Raw genomic sequence first — 15,743 nt, forward strand, 5'->3', positions numbered from 1 at the left:
TGGTCCTTTGGTTGACGGAAGTCTAAGGTGTTCCTGATTCTATTTGCAATTACCTTAGTAAATACTTTGTAGGCAACGGACAGTAAACTGATCGGTCTATAATTTTTCAAGTCTTTGGCGTCCCCTTTCTTATGAATTAGGATTATGTTAGCGTTTTTCCAAGATTCCGGTACGCTCGAAGTCATGAGGCATTGCGTATATAGGGTGGCCAGTTTCTCTAGAACAATCTGCCCACCATCCATCAACAAATCTGCTGTTACCTGATCCTCCCCAGCTGCCTTCCCCCTTTGCAAAGCCCAAGGCTTTCTTTCCTTCTTCCGGTGTTACCTGTGGGATTTCGAATTCCTCTAGACTATTCTCTCTTCCATTATCATCGTGGGTGCCACTGGTACTGTATAAATCTCTATAGAACTCCTCAGCCACTTGAACTATCTCATCCATATTAGTAATGATATTGCCGGCTTTGTCTCTTAACGCATACATCTGATTCTTACCAATTCCTAGTTTCTTGTTCACTGCTTTTAGGCTTCCACCGTTCCTGAGAGCATGTTCAGTTCTATCCATATTATACTTCCTTATGTCAGCTGTCTTACGCTTGTTGATTAACTTCGAAAGTTCTGCCAGTTCTATTCTAGCTATAGGGTTAGAGGCTTTCATACATTGGCGCTTCTTGATCAGATCTTTCGTCTTCTGCGATAGCTTACTGGTATCCTGTCTAACAGAGTTACCACCGACTTCTATTGCACACTCCTTAATGATGCCCACAAGATTGCCGTTCATTGCTTCAACACTAAGGTCCTCTTCTTGAGTTAAAGCCGAATACCTGTTCTGTAGCGTGATCTGGAATTCCTCTATTTTCCCTCTTTCCGCTAACTCATTGATCGACTTCTTATGTAACTGTTGCTTCCGTTCCCTCCTCAGGTCTAGGCGAATTCGAGTTCTTAACATCCTATGGTCACTGCAGCGCACCTTGCTGAGCACGTCCACATCTTGTATGATGCCAGGGTTAGCGCAGAGTATGAAGTCTATTTCATTTCTAGTCTCACCGTTCGGGCTTCTCCACGTCCACTTACGGCTATCTCGCTTGCGGAAGAAGGTATTCATTATCCGCATATTATTTTGTTCCGCAAACTCTACTAACAACTGTCCCCTGCTATTCCTAGAGCCTATGCCATATTCCCCCACTGCCTTGTCTCCAGCCTGCTTCTTGCCTACCTTGGCATTGAAGTCGCCCTTCTTACTCTTTCCTTTCCCTGTGAATTTAGTCTTTTCAAATATGGGGGTGCATTGACACTTGTTACGGTGTCCAGCTAAATGACTCCCATAGCCATTCTTTAGGTTAGTGCTGTGCTGACGAGCTCTTTCATTGAAGCACTGTCCCGTTTGACCTATATAAGATTTCCCACAGCTTAGCGGTATTTGATAGATGACATTGCGCCTGCACTCAGTGAAACGAGTTTTATGATTAATGGTGCACAGGTGCCTTTCGCGCTTGTTCATGCGATTGCATATCGAGGACAACTTACACGGGGCACTGAAAACCAAATTAATATTATGTCTATTGGAAACTTTCTTCAGATTGTGAGAACTCGTTGTGAGATTGTGAGAAACTCGTTTCACTGAGTGCAGGCGCAATGTCATCTATCAAATACCGCTAAGCTGTGGGAAATCTTATATAGGTCAAACGGGACAGTGCTTCAATGAAAGAGCTCGTCAGCACAGCACTAACCTAAAGAATGGCTATGGGAGTCATTTAGCTGGACACTGTAACAAGTGTCAATGCACCCCCATATTTGAAAAGACTAAATTCATAGCGAAAGGAAAAAGTAAGAAGGAAAGGGAAATAGTAGAGGCCTTTTATATAAGAAAGGAAGGCGATAAATGTGTAAGCACTCCCTCTCTTGCCTTGTCGGGAAAAGAAATCACATTTTTGGAAGAAAGATTAAAATGATGATTTGCAGATGTTTTTGCGACTGATGTGCGCATGCCTATGCTGAAGAAGGTATAAATGTCCGGTGATCTTCAAATAAACTTCCAGTTGGCAGTCAGCGCTTGTCTGTGGCATTTGTTTCCTTGTGTCCTCGTCTTTTTCGCGCTGTTTCACCTCAGTTCTAAGTATGAACCAACTAGCCCTCATCAAGATCTTACTCACCAACGCGGTGTGTCGCCACATTACTGGAACCCGCTCATCTCTTTGCAGTCAACAGTCATTGTGAGATAGATATTGCCGTAATTTTATGACTAAGCTCATTGGTTACTGCTGGAGAACTGTTCTGTGGGATTTCCTTATTTCTATTTTGTCGCTTCTTTTACATCCTACTTGCTCACTAATAAATTTGCACACCTTTATCACGTGGGCGACGCACTAATATTTGTGCTTAATGAATGTGACTTGCCTAATAACAACGTCTTGTTTTCCTTCTTTTGCAGGGGCAATGGAGAGACCCTTATTTTAGATTACAAGCTCTTCAAACCTGGAACACCTTTAAGCAAGGGGACATTGTGGATTTCAGATGAAGTGACGTACGTACCCGCCTCTTGATCATTCCTGTGCACATACGTGCTGATCTCCGTTGACGAAAAATCTTACGCTGGCGAGGGAACAATTGTTCTGAGAGAGTGCTCAAGTATTTTATTCATTTCTTGTATAATAATTATATGTGTTCTTATTTATTCTTTCTTCTGGTGCCTGCAATTCACCAATTAACAAATTAAAGATATCGCTTAGCGCAAAAGGCACCTACATGATTTGGAAGTTTCTCGAATGCTACTGTTCTTTCAGCATTTTCTGTATGCTCTCGCTAAGCCTTGCATAATCACATTTTAGGCCTGACCCGAGTAGTGTTGCATTCTGTGGAAGGTAGGCGTACAACAGCAATCGAGCTGGAACCTTCGACGAGCCATGTGTAAAAGCCGATGCGCTTGACCCGCACATCAGATTTTCCATGATAGCTGACTGTGCTGTCCAGCGTCGTTGTGCTTCGAGTGTGGCTTACTGTTATGTCCACTGGCTCGCCCAGTAAAAAAATAACACAGATGCCACTTACTTTCGAAATAGAAGTTATGCGAAGCATTTTGCAAGTAGCTGGCTATGTCAACCACCCTGTGCAGAGCGTCTCGACAGGCTTACCGACTCTCTCGATGACCTCGGCCAGACGCTCATTGTAGAGCTCGGGCATGCTGGGGTCAGAAAGAATGTGGGCTTGCCTAGATGCTCGATCATTTCAAAAACGTTCCTCTTCGTTCGCGACATGTAGTGATAGTACCCCAATGCCTCGCTATCCCGGAGCTGGTCAAGCAAACCAATGAGGAAGCCAATCTCGCAGCTGGCGCACTTTTCTATGAAGCTGCGGTTATCGGACAGCTTCTTTGTGAGCGTCAGGAGCCGGTTGGCATGCACTGGGTGGAAAACTTGCTTTTGAATCGCTGTTCGTGCGGAGGCAATCGCAATTTGGTGTTCCGCTGCAGACAAACACGCATGTTCTTACGCACGCGACAGCGGGCTCGGAGAAGATAGTACGCGAGAATGAGGGGCGGGAGTTGGACGATGGAGCTCAAATAAAGACGATACCGTGACTACGACATGACCTTGACTATAGACTCACTGTCGTCCAACACATTAAACAACTTAACGCAATATTTTTAAAAACAATTAACCTAATGAAACTTCTATCCCAGACTAAATGGGGTAGTGACAGGAAGTGTTTAATGAATCTCTATAAGAGCCTGATTCGGTCACGATTAGATTATGGTGCCGTGGTATAGAACTCTGCCGCCGCGAGCGCGCTAAAGATGCTAGACCCTGCTCACAATCTAGGTATCCGCTTAGACATGCAGGTATCCGCTCTTCACGCAGCACTTTCGTCTTATGCGTGTTTGCGGACCAGAGTGAAGGGCAGGAGGGTAACACGCCTTCCCGAAATGAAACAGTCGGAATAACCCTTTGTTTGACTGTTGGATGTATCTCAAGGGCCCATGTTACCAGCCACCTTCAGGTCGGTATCAGTTTGCAAAGGGCAACACAGATGAAGCGTCGTCAAGCCGATAGGCTTTTAATAATCATGAGGATATCTTTAGGAAAATTCCTTACCATGAGCTGAAAGCCGACTAATAAGCATATAAATTTTCTTTATTATTAAGACGTGCTGCTAATATAAGGCTGCTGTCTTCTACAGCCTCCTAACTTAAGCAGTTATGAAAAATAAGTTGTTGCGTTAAATGAGTAAACGCACACTCAACAAAAGTCCTAGTCCCTTTTCTAGTATTCACTCAATGAAGATGCAGCACGTCTATATTGTCACGTTATGGTGATTTGAAGAACAAACAGTTCGAAACGAGTCAGTCACGAATATAACTCGTTATAACAGGCGAGCTTGCGCTGGAAAACAGTCAAAGTACAACGATGGCTGCGCGCAATGTAGTGCTGCCTCAGAATCTTATCTACGGATCAAGACATCGGTTCAACAGATTAGAATGGTCTTACATTGCAGCACAATCTCGGGACCTCAAATCCAACGATGAATGTACGCCTGTATTCACTTCACACGCGCAATCTGATTCGATACCACCCTTTCGCTATTGAATCCGTGACAACTTCATAAACTGGATATTAGAAACACACACAGCTGCATTTTGAGCTAACCGATAACATTGGAACAGTGGTTAGACGCTAAAGAAAGCTCACCCCCGAAAAAAAGAACGGCGTACAATTGCTTTGAATATTTGCTGAAACATAGGGCTCGTGGTAAGCCCCCAACAATGCATAACGGCGACGACATATCAAGCATTCAAGGGCTAAACGCGTTCCAATTACTGGTATTTATCAAACCCGCATATCGTGGTTCAATGTAGGCCTGTAGTCCAGGGGCCAGTTACACTACTGGTACTGTGTCGGCGCTCATATTCCATGTGTCTGTACGTATGTCAGCATTATTTGTCACAAAATCACAGCATTTTTTTCTTTAGATCTTAACATTCCACAGCCAAAATACGTGCAGCAGATCCCTCATCCTAATATTTCAGTACATTTCATTCTAACGTAGATGTCCGCGCTGATGCATAAGTTACAAATAACTGAATATGTATGCAGTGCTTCCCCCAGGCAGCTGTTTTTATTCCTGACGATGCCAGGAAACCAAGCCTTATACCACCAACGCTCAGAAATTTAAACGCGAACGCGCACAATGTTCTGGCACACCTTGTGCCAGAGCATGATGCACCGTAGCGCTGAGGTGCTTTCTTGTATAATGTAGAATAGTCCATTGTAAAGGCAGAAGTGCACGGTTGGGCAAATGTGGTTAAGCTCACGAACTTGATTTGAGCCAAGAGAACCTGTCCAAGCTTTCACACTTGCTTTATAAGGAGCCTACAGCACCATCAGTATGCCGGCTGCTTTTAACTGCACCAAACGAAACTATCAAACCAATAGTAATATTAGTGACATCATTTTACCGTTCTAGTGTTCAGATTGGAAAGCTGTGGATGCGCAGTGAGCTGAGAAGTTGTGTGCGTAATTACCAAAGCCGCGGTAATTAAGCTTTAAATAATTGATCATAGGTGGTTAAAGAAAATGAGCAGTTTGGAACCCGTCCTCGAAATTATGTAGCCGAGAAAAGATTTTGGTTCAACATGCTTCTGTAAGAGCTATGCGAACAAAATTTTCCAATTAAACGCTCTTGGAATGCGTAACTCAGGCAGAAAAAGAACATCTGTAAAGTCAAAGAAAGAACAGTGCTTTAAAAGCGGACACAAAGGAGGAACCACTGGAACACACACACTGCCCTGACTATCAACTTAAAGCGCTGTTCTTTCCCTGATAATCAACCAACTAGCCCATGAGTCAATCCCTGCAAACCTGTTATGTCAACCTCACTGCACATAGCGTTTTGTGATGCTGCACGAATAGTATGGCCCCGTGAGCATGTTGTTTGTGGCCAATCCGCTTTCGATTTTTGTTCACGCTGTTTTTTGAAGCAGTTTAAAGTTTTAGTGTCAATATAGCAGTGCACGTGTGTCGCCGAAAGCTTACTTAGTTGCAGAAGCGATGCATTACGCAATGATGGGGCATATTTAGCGTGTCGCTCGCATCGGCACCGAGGAAAGGAAGATGGTGAAAGTGAACAGCTTGGTAGCTGCTCATGGAGCCGTGCATTTCGTGACGATGCCATCGTGACTATATATGGGGCTCCGTTATTAGACAGTTTTAGTACGGCGTGCGTTGCGTACGTAAGATTCGTATACGTTCTGCAAAGTGCGCGTGTGCAGAACGCAACATTAACTTTACGCAATGCGTACCCGGTCGCCGATTAAGCACGCATCCCATTATTTGCGTGCGTGCGCGGAGAGCCTCGCGTGCTGCTCTCGTGGTTGTCCTTTGGTCGGGAGAGCGCCTGGCAAAGGAGCTTCACAAGATGGCGGCGTCAAGGGCGACTAGCGGAAGGCTACACTTTTCCATGGCCTACGATTTGGCTTTGCTGGGTCAAATTAACGGGCAGGACCCATTCCGGGATCCTGCACGGCGGGAATCCACATAAAAATATATGAACTAGTTTTTCGAGAAAGCGTTCAGTGTGTGCTGTTTGCGCGCACACATTACGTAACGTTGGCGAAAACAACGGCGTCTCTGCTTCGACCGATGGTTCAACTCACTGGCGGACGCGGCCGACCAGCCCGGCGACTAACGACGCTCACCGGCTTACGTACGTAGGCATTTCTCAGTACTAAAGTCTCTGACGTGATAGCCGCTGCTACGTTCCGCAAAGTGATTGCGTGCTGCCTACATATCGTCATGGCGCCGTACTAAAGCTGTCTATTGACGACTGAGGCGTATGTGTTCTTTTCTTCTTTTTTTTTTACAGTGAAGTCGTTAAGGGCTACTTTCCCCTCTATTACGTCCGCGTGTAGAAGGAAATCCCGAAGATAGTGCAATGTCGGGCCGACGCGCGGTGGACATGAAGCAGGCGTTAAACACACCCCTTACGTGTGCAGATCCCGACGATAGTGCAATACTGGGCCGACCCGTGGCGGTGGTGCAGTTCGCCACTAAGGGGCCCACATACACAGCTTCGCTGGTCATACTCCTTCACAGAGTGGAAGAGATCTGCGTTTTCTTTCTTTTTTGCGTTGATTTCGCTTTTTGAAAGAGGTAATGCTATAAATGCAATGTAATTTGTTTTTGTCTCATAGATTTAAATATAGGATTAAAAAAACTCAATATCATCCCCAAGAATAGGTGTAAGCGGCGAAATGCTCTGCTTGCTCGCTCCCTTAAACGGACACACCCACACACACAAACACACACATACGCAGGCGCGTGCGCGCATGCACGCACACACATTCGCACACACTCACGCGAACGCACACACAGAGGGATACGACACATGCTCGCCCGCATTCACATATGCACGCGCCCACGCTTGCACACAAGCGCAAACATGTACGCACACACAAACACGCATATGCTCGCGCACGCATACACGCACTCGTGCGCACGCGTATTCAAATGCTGAGACACAAACGCGCACGCCCACGCAAATACAAGAAGACAGGCATGCACGCTCAAGGTGTGCACACCCATATACACTCCCTCTCCTTCCCTGTTGCCTCAAAGAAACATGCGCCTGCAAGCAGACTGAATGATTCTCGCTCTGCAGTTGTCGTTCAAATTCTAGCTGCGATAAATCACTTTACGGTTTAAATTTCTGACTTATTCAAGTCAATTTGCCCTCTGCTGAGAGGGTGCAAGACCATTTGTTCCTGTCGTATGGCATAACCGCCCATCCGCCACCAAAATACTGCTTTAACGCACCACCAATGTTCCAACTAAGTGCCATAAATGCATATGTTGTTGCAATGGGCTACCCTCTTGGCGCAGACAGTTGAAACTTGTTCACACTCGGCTATTATACAGAAATAAAATTGTTTAAAATTTCGCCAATTCAGTTACGCTGGTGCATTGCCGTGAAGTTCCACAGCATGGTGAAGGTGCAATGTCAAGAATTCCTGAGTATGTCGATGATACAAGGCACAACATATTGTTTTTAACTTAACACAAACACGTGCGCATGCTTGTTGTTATGTTGTCTAAGGAATAAAATGTGATAATAAAAGCGATGACATAAAAAGTAGGCGGGCCATTGCTACGTTTTAGGAACTAAAAGTAGCAAATATAATATTTGAAGAGCTCTCCTGAGAAAAACCAACTCAAAACAAATCTTGAGTTTTGTCTTCCGGCGATCTGGTGGGACATTGTGGACTCGGCCACACGTGGCGCTAAAAAGCGGTATCGCGAAGCACGACGCCGAACCGCTGCCAGCATGACGCGGAACCACAGGTGCGAGCGATTAAACGTCTCGGCCATGCCTTCCAACGCTTCCGCAAGTAATACGCTCGGGTTTTTATAAATACCACGCGAACGTGCACGACTGTCTTTCAAAAATTGCTTTAGGGAACAGTGTTACGCCATGTGTAGAGAGTCGAGATAGGCATCAATTGAAACCTGTGTCTCCGGAATACAGACGCTGCAGCGGATATAACGATAGCCGCCGCTGCTGAATCTTTAACTAATAGTGGGCGACTTTAATGCAGCGCTCTCCCTCTGGAGTTATACGGGCACCAAACCCAGGGGAAACCTGCTTCACAAAGTTATTGAGGACATGGATCTCACACTCGTCAACGATCCAAGGAATAGCACGAGGCTCGGCACAAGTGTTCAAAGAGACACGAACCCCGACTTAACCCTCACCAGAAGTATCCCCCAGCTTGCTAAACCAATCTGGAGGAGTACCTAGGCAGCGACCACGCGCTGCTAGCCACCACTCTCCATGGGCTCGAATACAAAGCCAGGATAGGCACTGCTCGCCTCACGGATTGGACCAAGCTGCGAAAGATAAGAGGAGAAAGAGCTACAAACCAACAGAGCCAACAGCTTCAGTCAATTAAGGACTGGATTACTCAGCTTCACCAGGATATGAAGGCGCACACCAAAACGCTCGAAACATCGAACGCTTGAAACTCCGAGCATCGACGCTCGCTTGCTCCACATGTGGGAAGCCCACCGTAGCCTGCTGAAGCGTTGGAAAAGGCAAAGATTAAATGGCAAGCTCAAGACGCGAATCGCATTACTCACAGAAGAGGCTGCGGAATACGCTACCACGCTATGCCGAGAGAATTGGCTATCCCTCTGCGACAGCTTGAGAGGAAGACTAAGCACTTCTATGACGTGGAAGTTATTGAGGTATTTAATCAACCCGGCCAGCAGCAAAATGGAATCCCACCACAATATCACCCGAGTAATCCAACAATTTCCAGGAAACGAGGCGGACCTTCTTTTGACTCTGAAAGCCCATTACTTCCCCACACAGCCATTGGAGCGTCTGCCACCCTACACCGGCACGCCTAACGAGCATATATATGAGGCAATTCATCGACATGAAGTACCCGCGGCGATAATGGGCTTGAGACGCCACACAGTCCCGGGAATGGACCAAGTTACTAATAAGGCACTTGTAAATCTTGACAGCCCCTCGCTACTAGAGCGTACCGCTCGTCTTAACGAAGTATGGAGGGAAGGAAAGCTTCCCAAGGACTGTAATATGGCCGATGTTCGTCTGATACTAAAGCCAGGCAAGCCACCAGACATTGACAACCTACGACCGATCTCCCTCACTTCGTGTGTAGGAAAGCTCCTAGAGCACATCGTCATCAACCGGCTACAACCATTCCTAGAGGACTCGAGGAAACTTCCAACAACGATGATAGGATTCCGTCCACACCTCTCAACTCAAGACATCCTACTTCAGCTGAAAGAGGAGGTGATTGTACCAGCGACACGTAACGCCCCCACGGCTATCCTTGCCTTAGATATTAAAGGGGCGCTCGTTAACGTCAAGCATACAGCAATCTTACAGACGATAAACACAATGGGCTATGAGGCCAAAACGTACTCCTATATCAGAGATTCCCTCAGATAGAAAAGCCATCCTAAAGGTCGGGGACCAAGCCACAAACCCCTTCCTATTGGGCGGGCGCGGCACACCACAGGACGCAGTGTTATCCCCTCTTCTTTTCAATATCACCCTAACAGGCCTTCCGCCGCTCCTCGATAACCTCCCCAGGATGTCGACATTATCATCGATGTTGACGACATATGTCGACGACATTACCATCTGGTCGTCCACAGGGTCCATCGGCGCAATGGAGAGCCGCTTGCAGGAAGTGGCAGACGTAGTGAGCGACTATGCTAAGTCGCGCGGCCTCAGCTGTACCCCCCAAAAGTTGGAGCTACTCCTGGTCTCACTGCGAATAAAGCACGCATCTGACTCGCCCATTATCAACTTACAACTGGAGGGGCACACCATCGTTCCTTCTATGGGCGTAGATATTGGGAATGGTTCTCCAGTCCGATCGCATCAACTCAATAATAATTGACAAGCTTAAGAATACAACAGCCCAAGTTACCCTCATGATCCGGCGAATAACAACCAAGACGAGGCATGGGGGAGGCGGATACGCTTCCGCTTGTCCAAGCCGTCGTCGTGCCTCGATTAACTAACGCTATTCCATACGCACTACTTAAGGCGACAGAACTCAAGAAAATCAACACAATGATCAGAAAGGCATATAAGCAGGCGATGCGTCTGCCGATCAGCACGTCCACAAAAGGCTTACTACGACTAGGTCTGCACAACACGTCCGAAGAGCTGATCGAGGCGCATTTATCCAGTCAGCGAACGAGGCTGGCGGTTACGGAAGCAGGGAGGTCCATCCTCTTACGCCTGGGGCTCTCTGCCCCTCTAAGCCATCCGCCGCCTCAGACGGTGAGCTTACCCCATGCCATCCGTAACAACATCACCGTACGTCCTCTACTTCGCAACATGCACCCAGTGCACCACGCGGAGCGAAGGGAGGCCCGGGCTCTGGCCATACACAAGCGATACGGGAGTTTGCCCTCTACAGCCTACACGGGCGCGGGGTCTTACCCCAGACGCGCAGCCACAACAGCCACCGCAGTCGTCAACAAAGAACATCGGAGCAGCATTTCGCTCACACGAAACAATCCCCTCCAAGCGGAGGAAGCGGCCATAGCCCTCGCGCTCTCCTAAACAGAGGTTGAAGTCATAGTGACCGACTTCCAACAGGCGTGCCACGATTTTGCTAGGGGCAGAATTCATACCACTACGCTCCAGATTATCAATCAAAAGCCGCCAACTAGATCAGTCATGATCATCTGGGCGCCAGCTCATCACGGCATTGCTGGCAACGAGGTCACCAGCCATGTGGCTCAAGATTTGACCTACGGAGCTGAGGGCGAGGAATCTGAATCCGAGAGTATATACCCTCTAGTCTCGTATCAAGACATCACACAACACTACAAGCTAACCGGCGGAAAATATGCACCCTCACACAAGCCACTACCTAGAGAGCAGGAGCGATTCCTGCGAGCTCTACAGGTTAATGCATTCCCCCATCCAAACAGAAATCACCTCAAAGCCCGTACATAATTCTCTCTGCAATGCCGCTCCTGCGAAGAGCCCGGATCCCTCAGGCAGATAGTAGGGGGTTGCAGATCGGCGTCATTAAATCCTCCGAACCCTTACCACACCAACGATGTTTGATAGAAAGCCTTGGCCAGCTCAGACCTCGAGGATCAGCAACGGCTGATGACGAGGGCCCAGGACCCGGCCCGAGGTCAAGGCATTCTCGATTGAGGACGCCTCTCCAAAGCTGCATTCACTTAATAAAAATGTTTATTGTCTCTCTCTTTATCCTCTCTGGGAACCAAACTCTTGCTTGCCACAGCGTGATAACTGCACTTGGCTCGTGTGGATTGTCTTCCAGAACATGCCTGTCACTTGTCTTTTTAAATAATCGACCGGCAGCTTTTTGTAATTCGCGAAAAACTTGCTCGTTTAATTGAAAACGTGCTAGCTCCGTTCCGTGGCCGCTTGGGGTGCTGGTTGGTACGTGTCCAGAAAAGCTGGATATGTACTCCCTGTGGTGGCCTGACAGGCTATGGTATGGCGCCGCTAAGCACGAGGTCGTGGGGCAAAGTTCCGGCCGCGGCGCATATCATTTTGACGGGTTGAAATGCAAAAACGCGCGTGTTCCGTGCATTGGGGCATGTTACAGATCACCTCGTGGTCAAAATTATACTGTACTTTCCCACTACGGCGTGTCTTATAATCAAATACCGGTTCTGGCGTTTAAAACCCATGAAATCAATTCATTTCGACCGTCTTTTGCGCAAGTTTGTAAAATAGAAATGATTCTCTCAGCTTGGCTAATTGATTCCAAAGGTACTCATGCTTCTCCCGCCAAATATTGCTCCGTAACATTTGTTCAGCGTGAAGCATGCAAGTTACATTTGCCTGAATGTTTCAGAACACATTCAAAGGCCGCAGACATAAGCGATGGCCTAAGGGAGTCCAAGTACTGGGCCAGTTACAATGTGGCGTAAGTATAAGCATCTCGTTATTTCCGCATATGCTCGTTGTGTGAAGGAATACGTGTACGAGAATGCCAGTAAAAGATCAGCCTAGGTTGTCTAGGTACGTGTGACTATTCCCGCGAAGCTTAAAAAATAGAGCTAGCAAGACATCTGGACGAGTGCAACTGTTTAGTCGCCAGCACTTCTGATGGACCTCTGTAGTAATTCCTTCGTAGCAGACAGCCTTACCTTGGATAAAATTAGAGACCACTAGATCCTAGCATGCAGCATTTAGCCCTCATCATCTAAAAGGTGCCGGCCACCCGCGCAATGCGGAAATACGGCCAAAGCATCTTTTCAGGAGTTACAGCTTACTGATTGATGAGACTTTCTTATCTGGCATTATCAGTCTGCTTATTCTACCTGTGTTTCTAGATAGAACAGTTTCTTTGTTTATAGGCCTGTGACCACACTCTTCGACTTTGTCAAGTAGATATATGGAAGAGGGGGAGATTACATGTGTGTAACATTGCAATGCCCCAGGTTGTTTATTAGGAAGATTCACAAATCAATTATATGACTGATGATGATGAGGCGAAAGCGAAATGGCGTCATTTTGGTTTCATGAGCAGTTTGGTTTGCATAGTATAAATCCAAAGACTTTCATCAGATTTAAGCTATCTATCCTTAAAAATGCTGTGAACTAAACTGAAGTTTTAAATTATCAATTCCACAAAAGCCTCTCAAACGTCTCTAGTAATTCCCAATGACCTTAACTAGGCAGCAGTGCCTCTCAAAGATTGCCAAATGTCTCCTACTTTACTTAATATCGGATAACGTATGCAACTTCCCTATTGACATCGTTTTTTTTTTTTTTTTCAATCCCTTTCAACCGTCCTTCTGTTGAGAGACCGTGAGAAAAACGTACGCCTACATAGTATATAGGTAAGCAGTATTAAAAGTAATTAACAAAAATACATTTGTTTTATCGATGTGGTTTTCAAGAATATGAAATAAAAAGAGGACGTTGCTAGCATTCACAGATTTTTTACAGTCATGGAATTCTATGCTTCCCCGGTGTTGCATACAATCCGACTGCCGAAACTAATACTCATATTGTCGTTCGCGTCCACCAGGTATTTCGACGAAATCTTCAGCATCAGTGGACAACCCGCCAAAGTTGCAAAATACGGGGACTACTACACCTATGAGAACTGTCCTCGTGCCAAGATGGTTAAACGAGACCATGAAAAACTTCGTGACATGGATTCCATTATGACCTTCATGAGGTACGTACGAAACAGCTCGTGATAACTGCCGAGCTGAATACGCGACGTTCCTAGCATTGCCCTTCGTCTTACAGTTCATCGTAAAGCAGTCACACTGCGGGCCGTCGATTGCCGTATGCCTTGAAATAATTGAATAATTCACGCAAGCCACGCACACCTGAACGCCTAATGAAAATCCTAAAGATGGGGCAGAATAACCAGGAGCTGAAACCAAATTTTGGAGTTAGGATGTTTGTTTCGTGCATATGCACTACATTGGTCTTCCTTCTTCTTCCTACATTATCTGGTACGCTCTCAACCACATACGATCACGGCTACCTTAAAGGAGTCCCGAACCACCCTTCGAATTAGGGGAAAAAGCACAGGTCGTAGATGGCATACGCCACTGTGAACATCTAAGCCAAATCCAGCACTCGTGAGTATCGCGTGGGGCTCGCAAGTGATACCGTTTTCTCACCTTTTATCTCAGACCATCTTATTTGAGTAGAAGCCTTCTTGTAATACCTCCGCACTGGCTCAGCGGATATGATGTTGCGCCGCGAAGCACGAAGTCGTGGGTTCAAATTCAGGCCGGCGCACGCATTTAAATGGCGGCAAAATGCATTAATTCTCGCGTCTGGTGCTTTTGGGGCGCTCTAAAGATCGCCTGGTGGTCAACGTGAATGCGCAGCCAACCACCTGGGCGTGCCTTGTAATCAAATCGTCATTTCGGCACGTAAAGCCCCCGAATTTAATACTTGTAATCATTCTTTGGGCTGTCGGCGGATGACACATTTCGCCATATAGCAGATTTCCACACACGGCAGCTAACGGCCAACAACTTACATCAATCATGAAGGGAGCGTGTGCTATCGCCCGTAGAAATGAAACTAGCCACACTGCTTATCGGAGCAACATATCCATCGGCTCTCGCTAGCTGCATTTAGTCTGGAACACTCCCAGACGCCAAAGCCCTGTTCTACGAAGCGCAGTGCTTTGTTTGACATTGTAAGCTATTGTGGGCTCATTTGAATAGCCACTTCGATTGGCGATGTTGTCCGCCGCCGGTTGTCCCTCGCAGCCATCGCCACGAATCACAAAGAAATAAACACCCCGTTCCCGCCTGGATCAAACACGGGAGCTTTGCGTGGTAGTCGACCACCCTACCACTGCGCGACGCCAGCGTTTTTATTTTTCTCTATTTTACACTGTAAGAAATCGTCCATTGTTTTTACGGGAATTTGACCGTCAGTTTTGGCTGCCAACTTGTTCCCGTAAAAATTACGGATCTCAGTTATTCCTAATCACAGGTCTTGCTTGTGAAATTCACACCTTTCCCGCAAAAATAACGCAGACCTGTAATTTTTTTTACGGGTGCCGTCAGTAAAATTTACAGTTCCTCCTGAAAATAACTCGTCAGTTGTTTTACTTTGCTATTAAATACCACCGTTACGGCATCAACACGGCATCAAAATGAAGCTAGACACTGCACAACTGCATCTTTAATTTCAATATTGAACATACTGTCCCTTAAAAACAATATATTTGCGTACTGTACTTTTGATCGCTTGTTTCACGCGGTCTGACTGTTCCAAATCTGAATGTTCTAGTCAGGGTAGTCGGGATGCGGAACTCTCCCTTTCCTGGAACAAAATATGTCGCACTTACTGACTGAAGCTGAAATAGGCTGCAACACAACTAAGCACCAATGCAGTGCAAATACCGCATCAGAGAAAATATGCAATATACTGAGACAGCTGCCAGTAATTTGCAGGTAATTAGGGGCACCATAATCCTGGCCACTATTTTGTAGCGATGCCTTATTCTTTGCTATTCTTATAATCCACCACAAACGGCTGTCTGATCCTATTGATAATGAGGGCACACCGTCGCTCTTACGACTGGCCAAGCACGAAAAGTCTGAAAAAGTACAGAATCGGAAAAGGCATCGCTACAAAATATCAGCGCTGTCAAAGGAACAAATAGAAATAAAGTAAGCGAGCAGCTTAAGTTATTGTAATGACCAGCTGACTTTTTGAAACAGCACT

General features: G+C 46.5%; 1 protein-coding gene across 1 annotated transcript in view; it reads left to right on the forward strand.

The window, feature by feature from the left end:
- Positions 1-15,743, forward strand: part of LOC129385852 (putative phospholipase B-like 2) — a 97,121-nt gene that overhangs the window by 69,921 nt on the left and 11,457 nt on the right. Inside the window, exons 8-9 of the mRNA XM_055073011.2 lie at positions 12,382-12,453; positions 13,564-13,716. Coding sequence (XP_054928986.2) covers positions 12,382-12,453; positions 13,564-13,716 — 225 coding nt within the window. The remainder of the gene's footprint in view (positions 1-12,381; positions 12,454-13,563; positions 13,717-15,743) is intronic.

The sequence above is a fragment of the Dermacentor andersoni genome, chromosome 7 (assembly GCF_023375885.2).
Source record: "Dermacentor andersoni chromosome 7, qqDerAnde1_hic_scaffold, whole genome shotgun sequence".
NCBI classification, from domain to species: Eukaryota; Metazoa; Arthropoda; class Arachnida; order Ixodida; family Ixodidae; genus Dermacentor; species Dermacentor andersoni.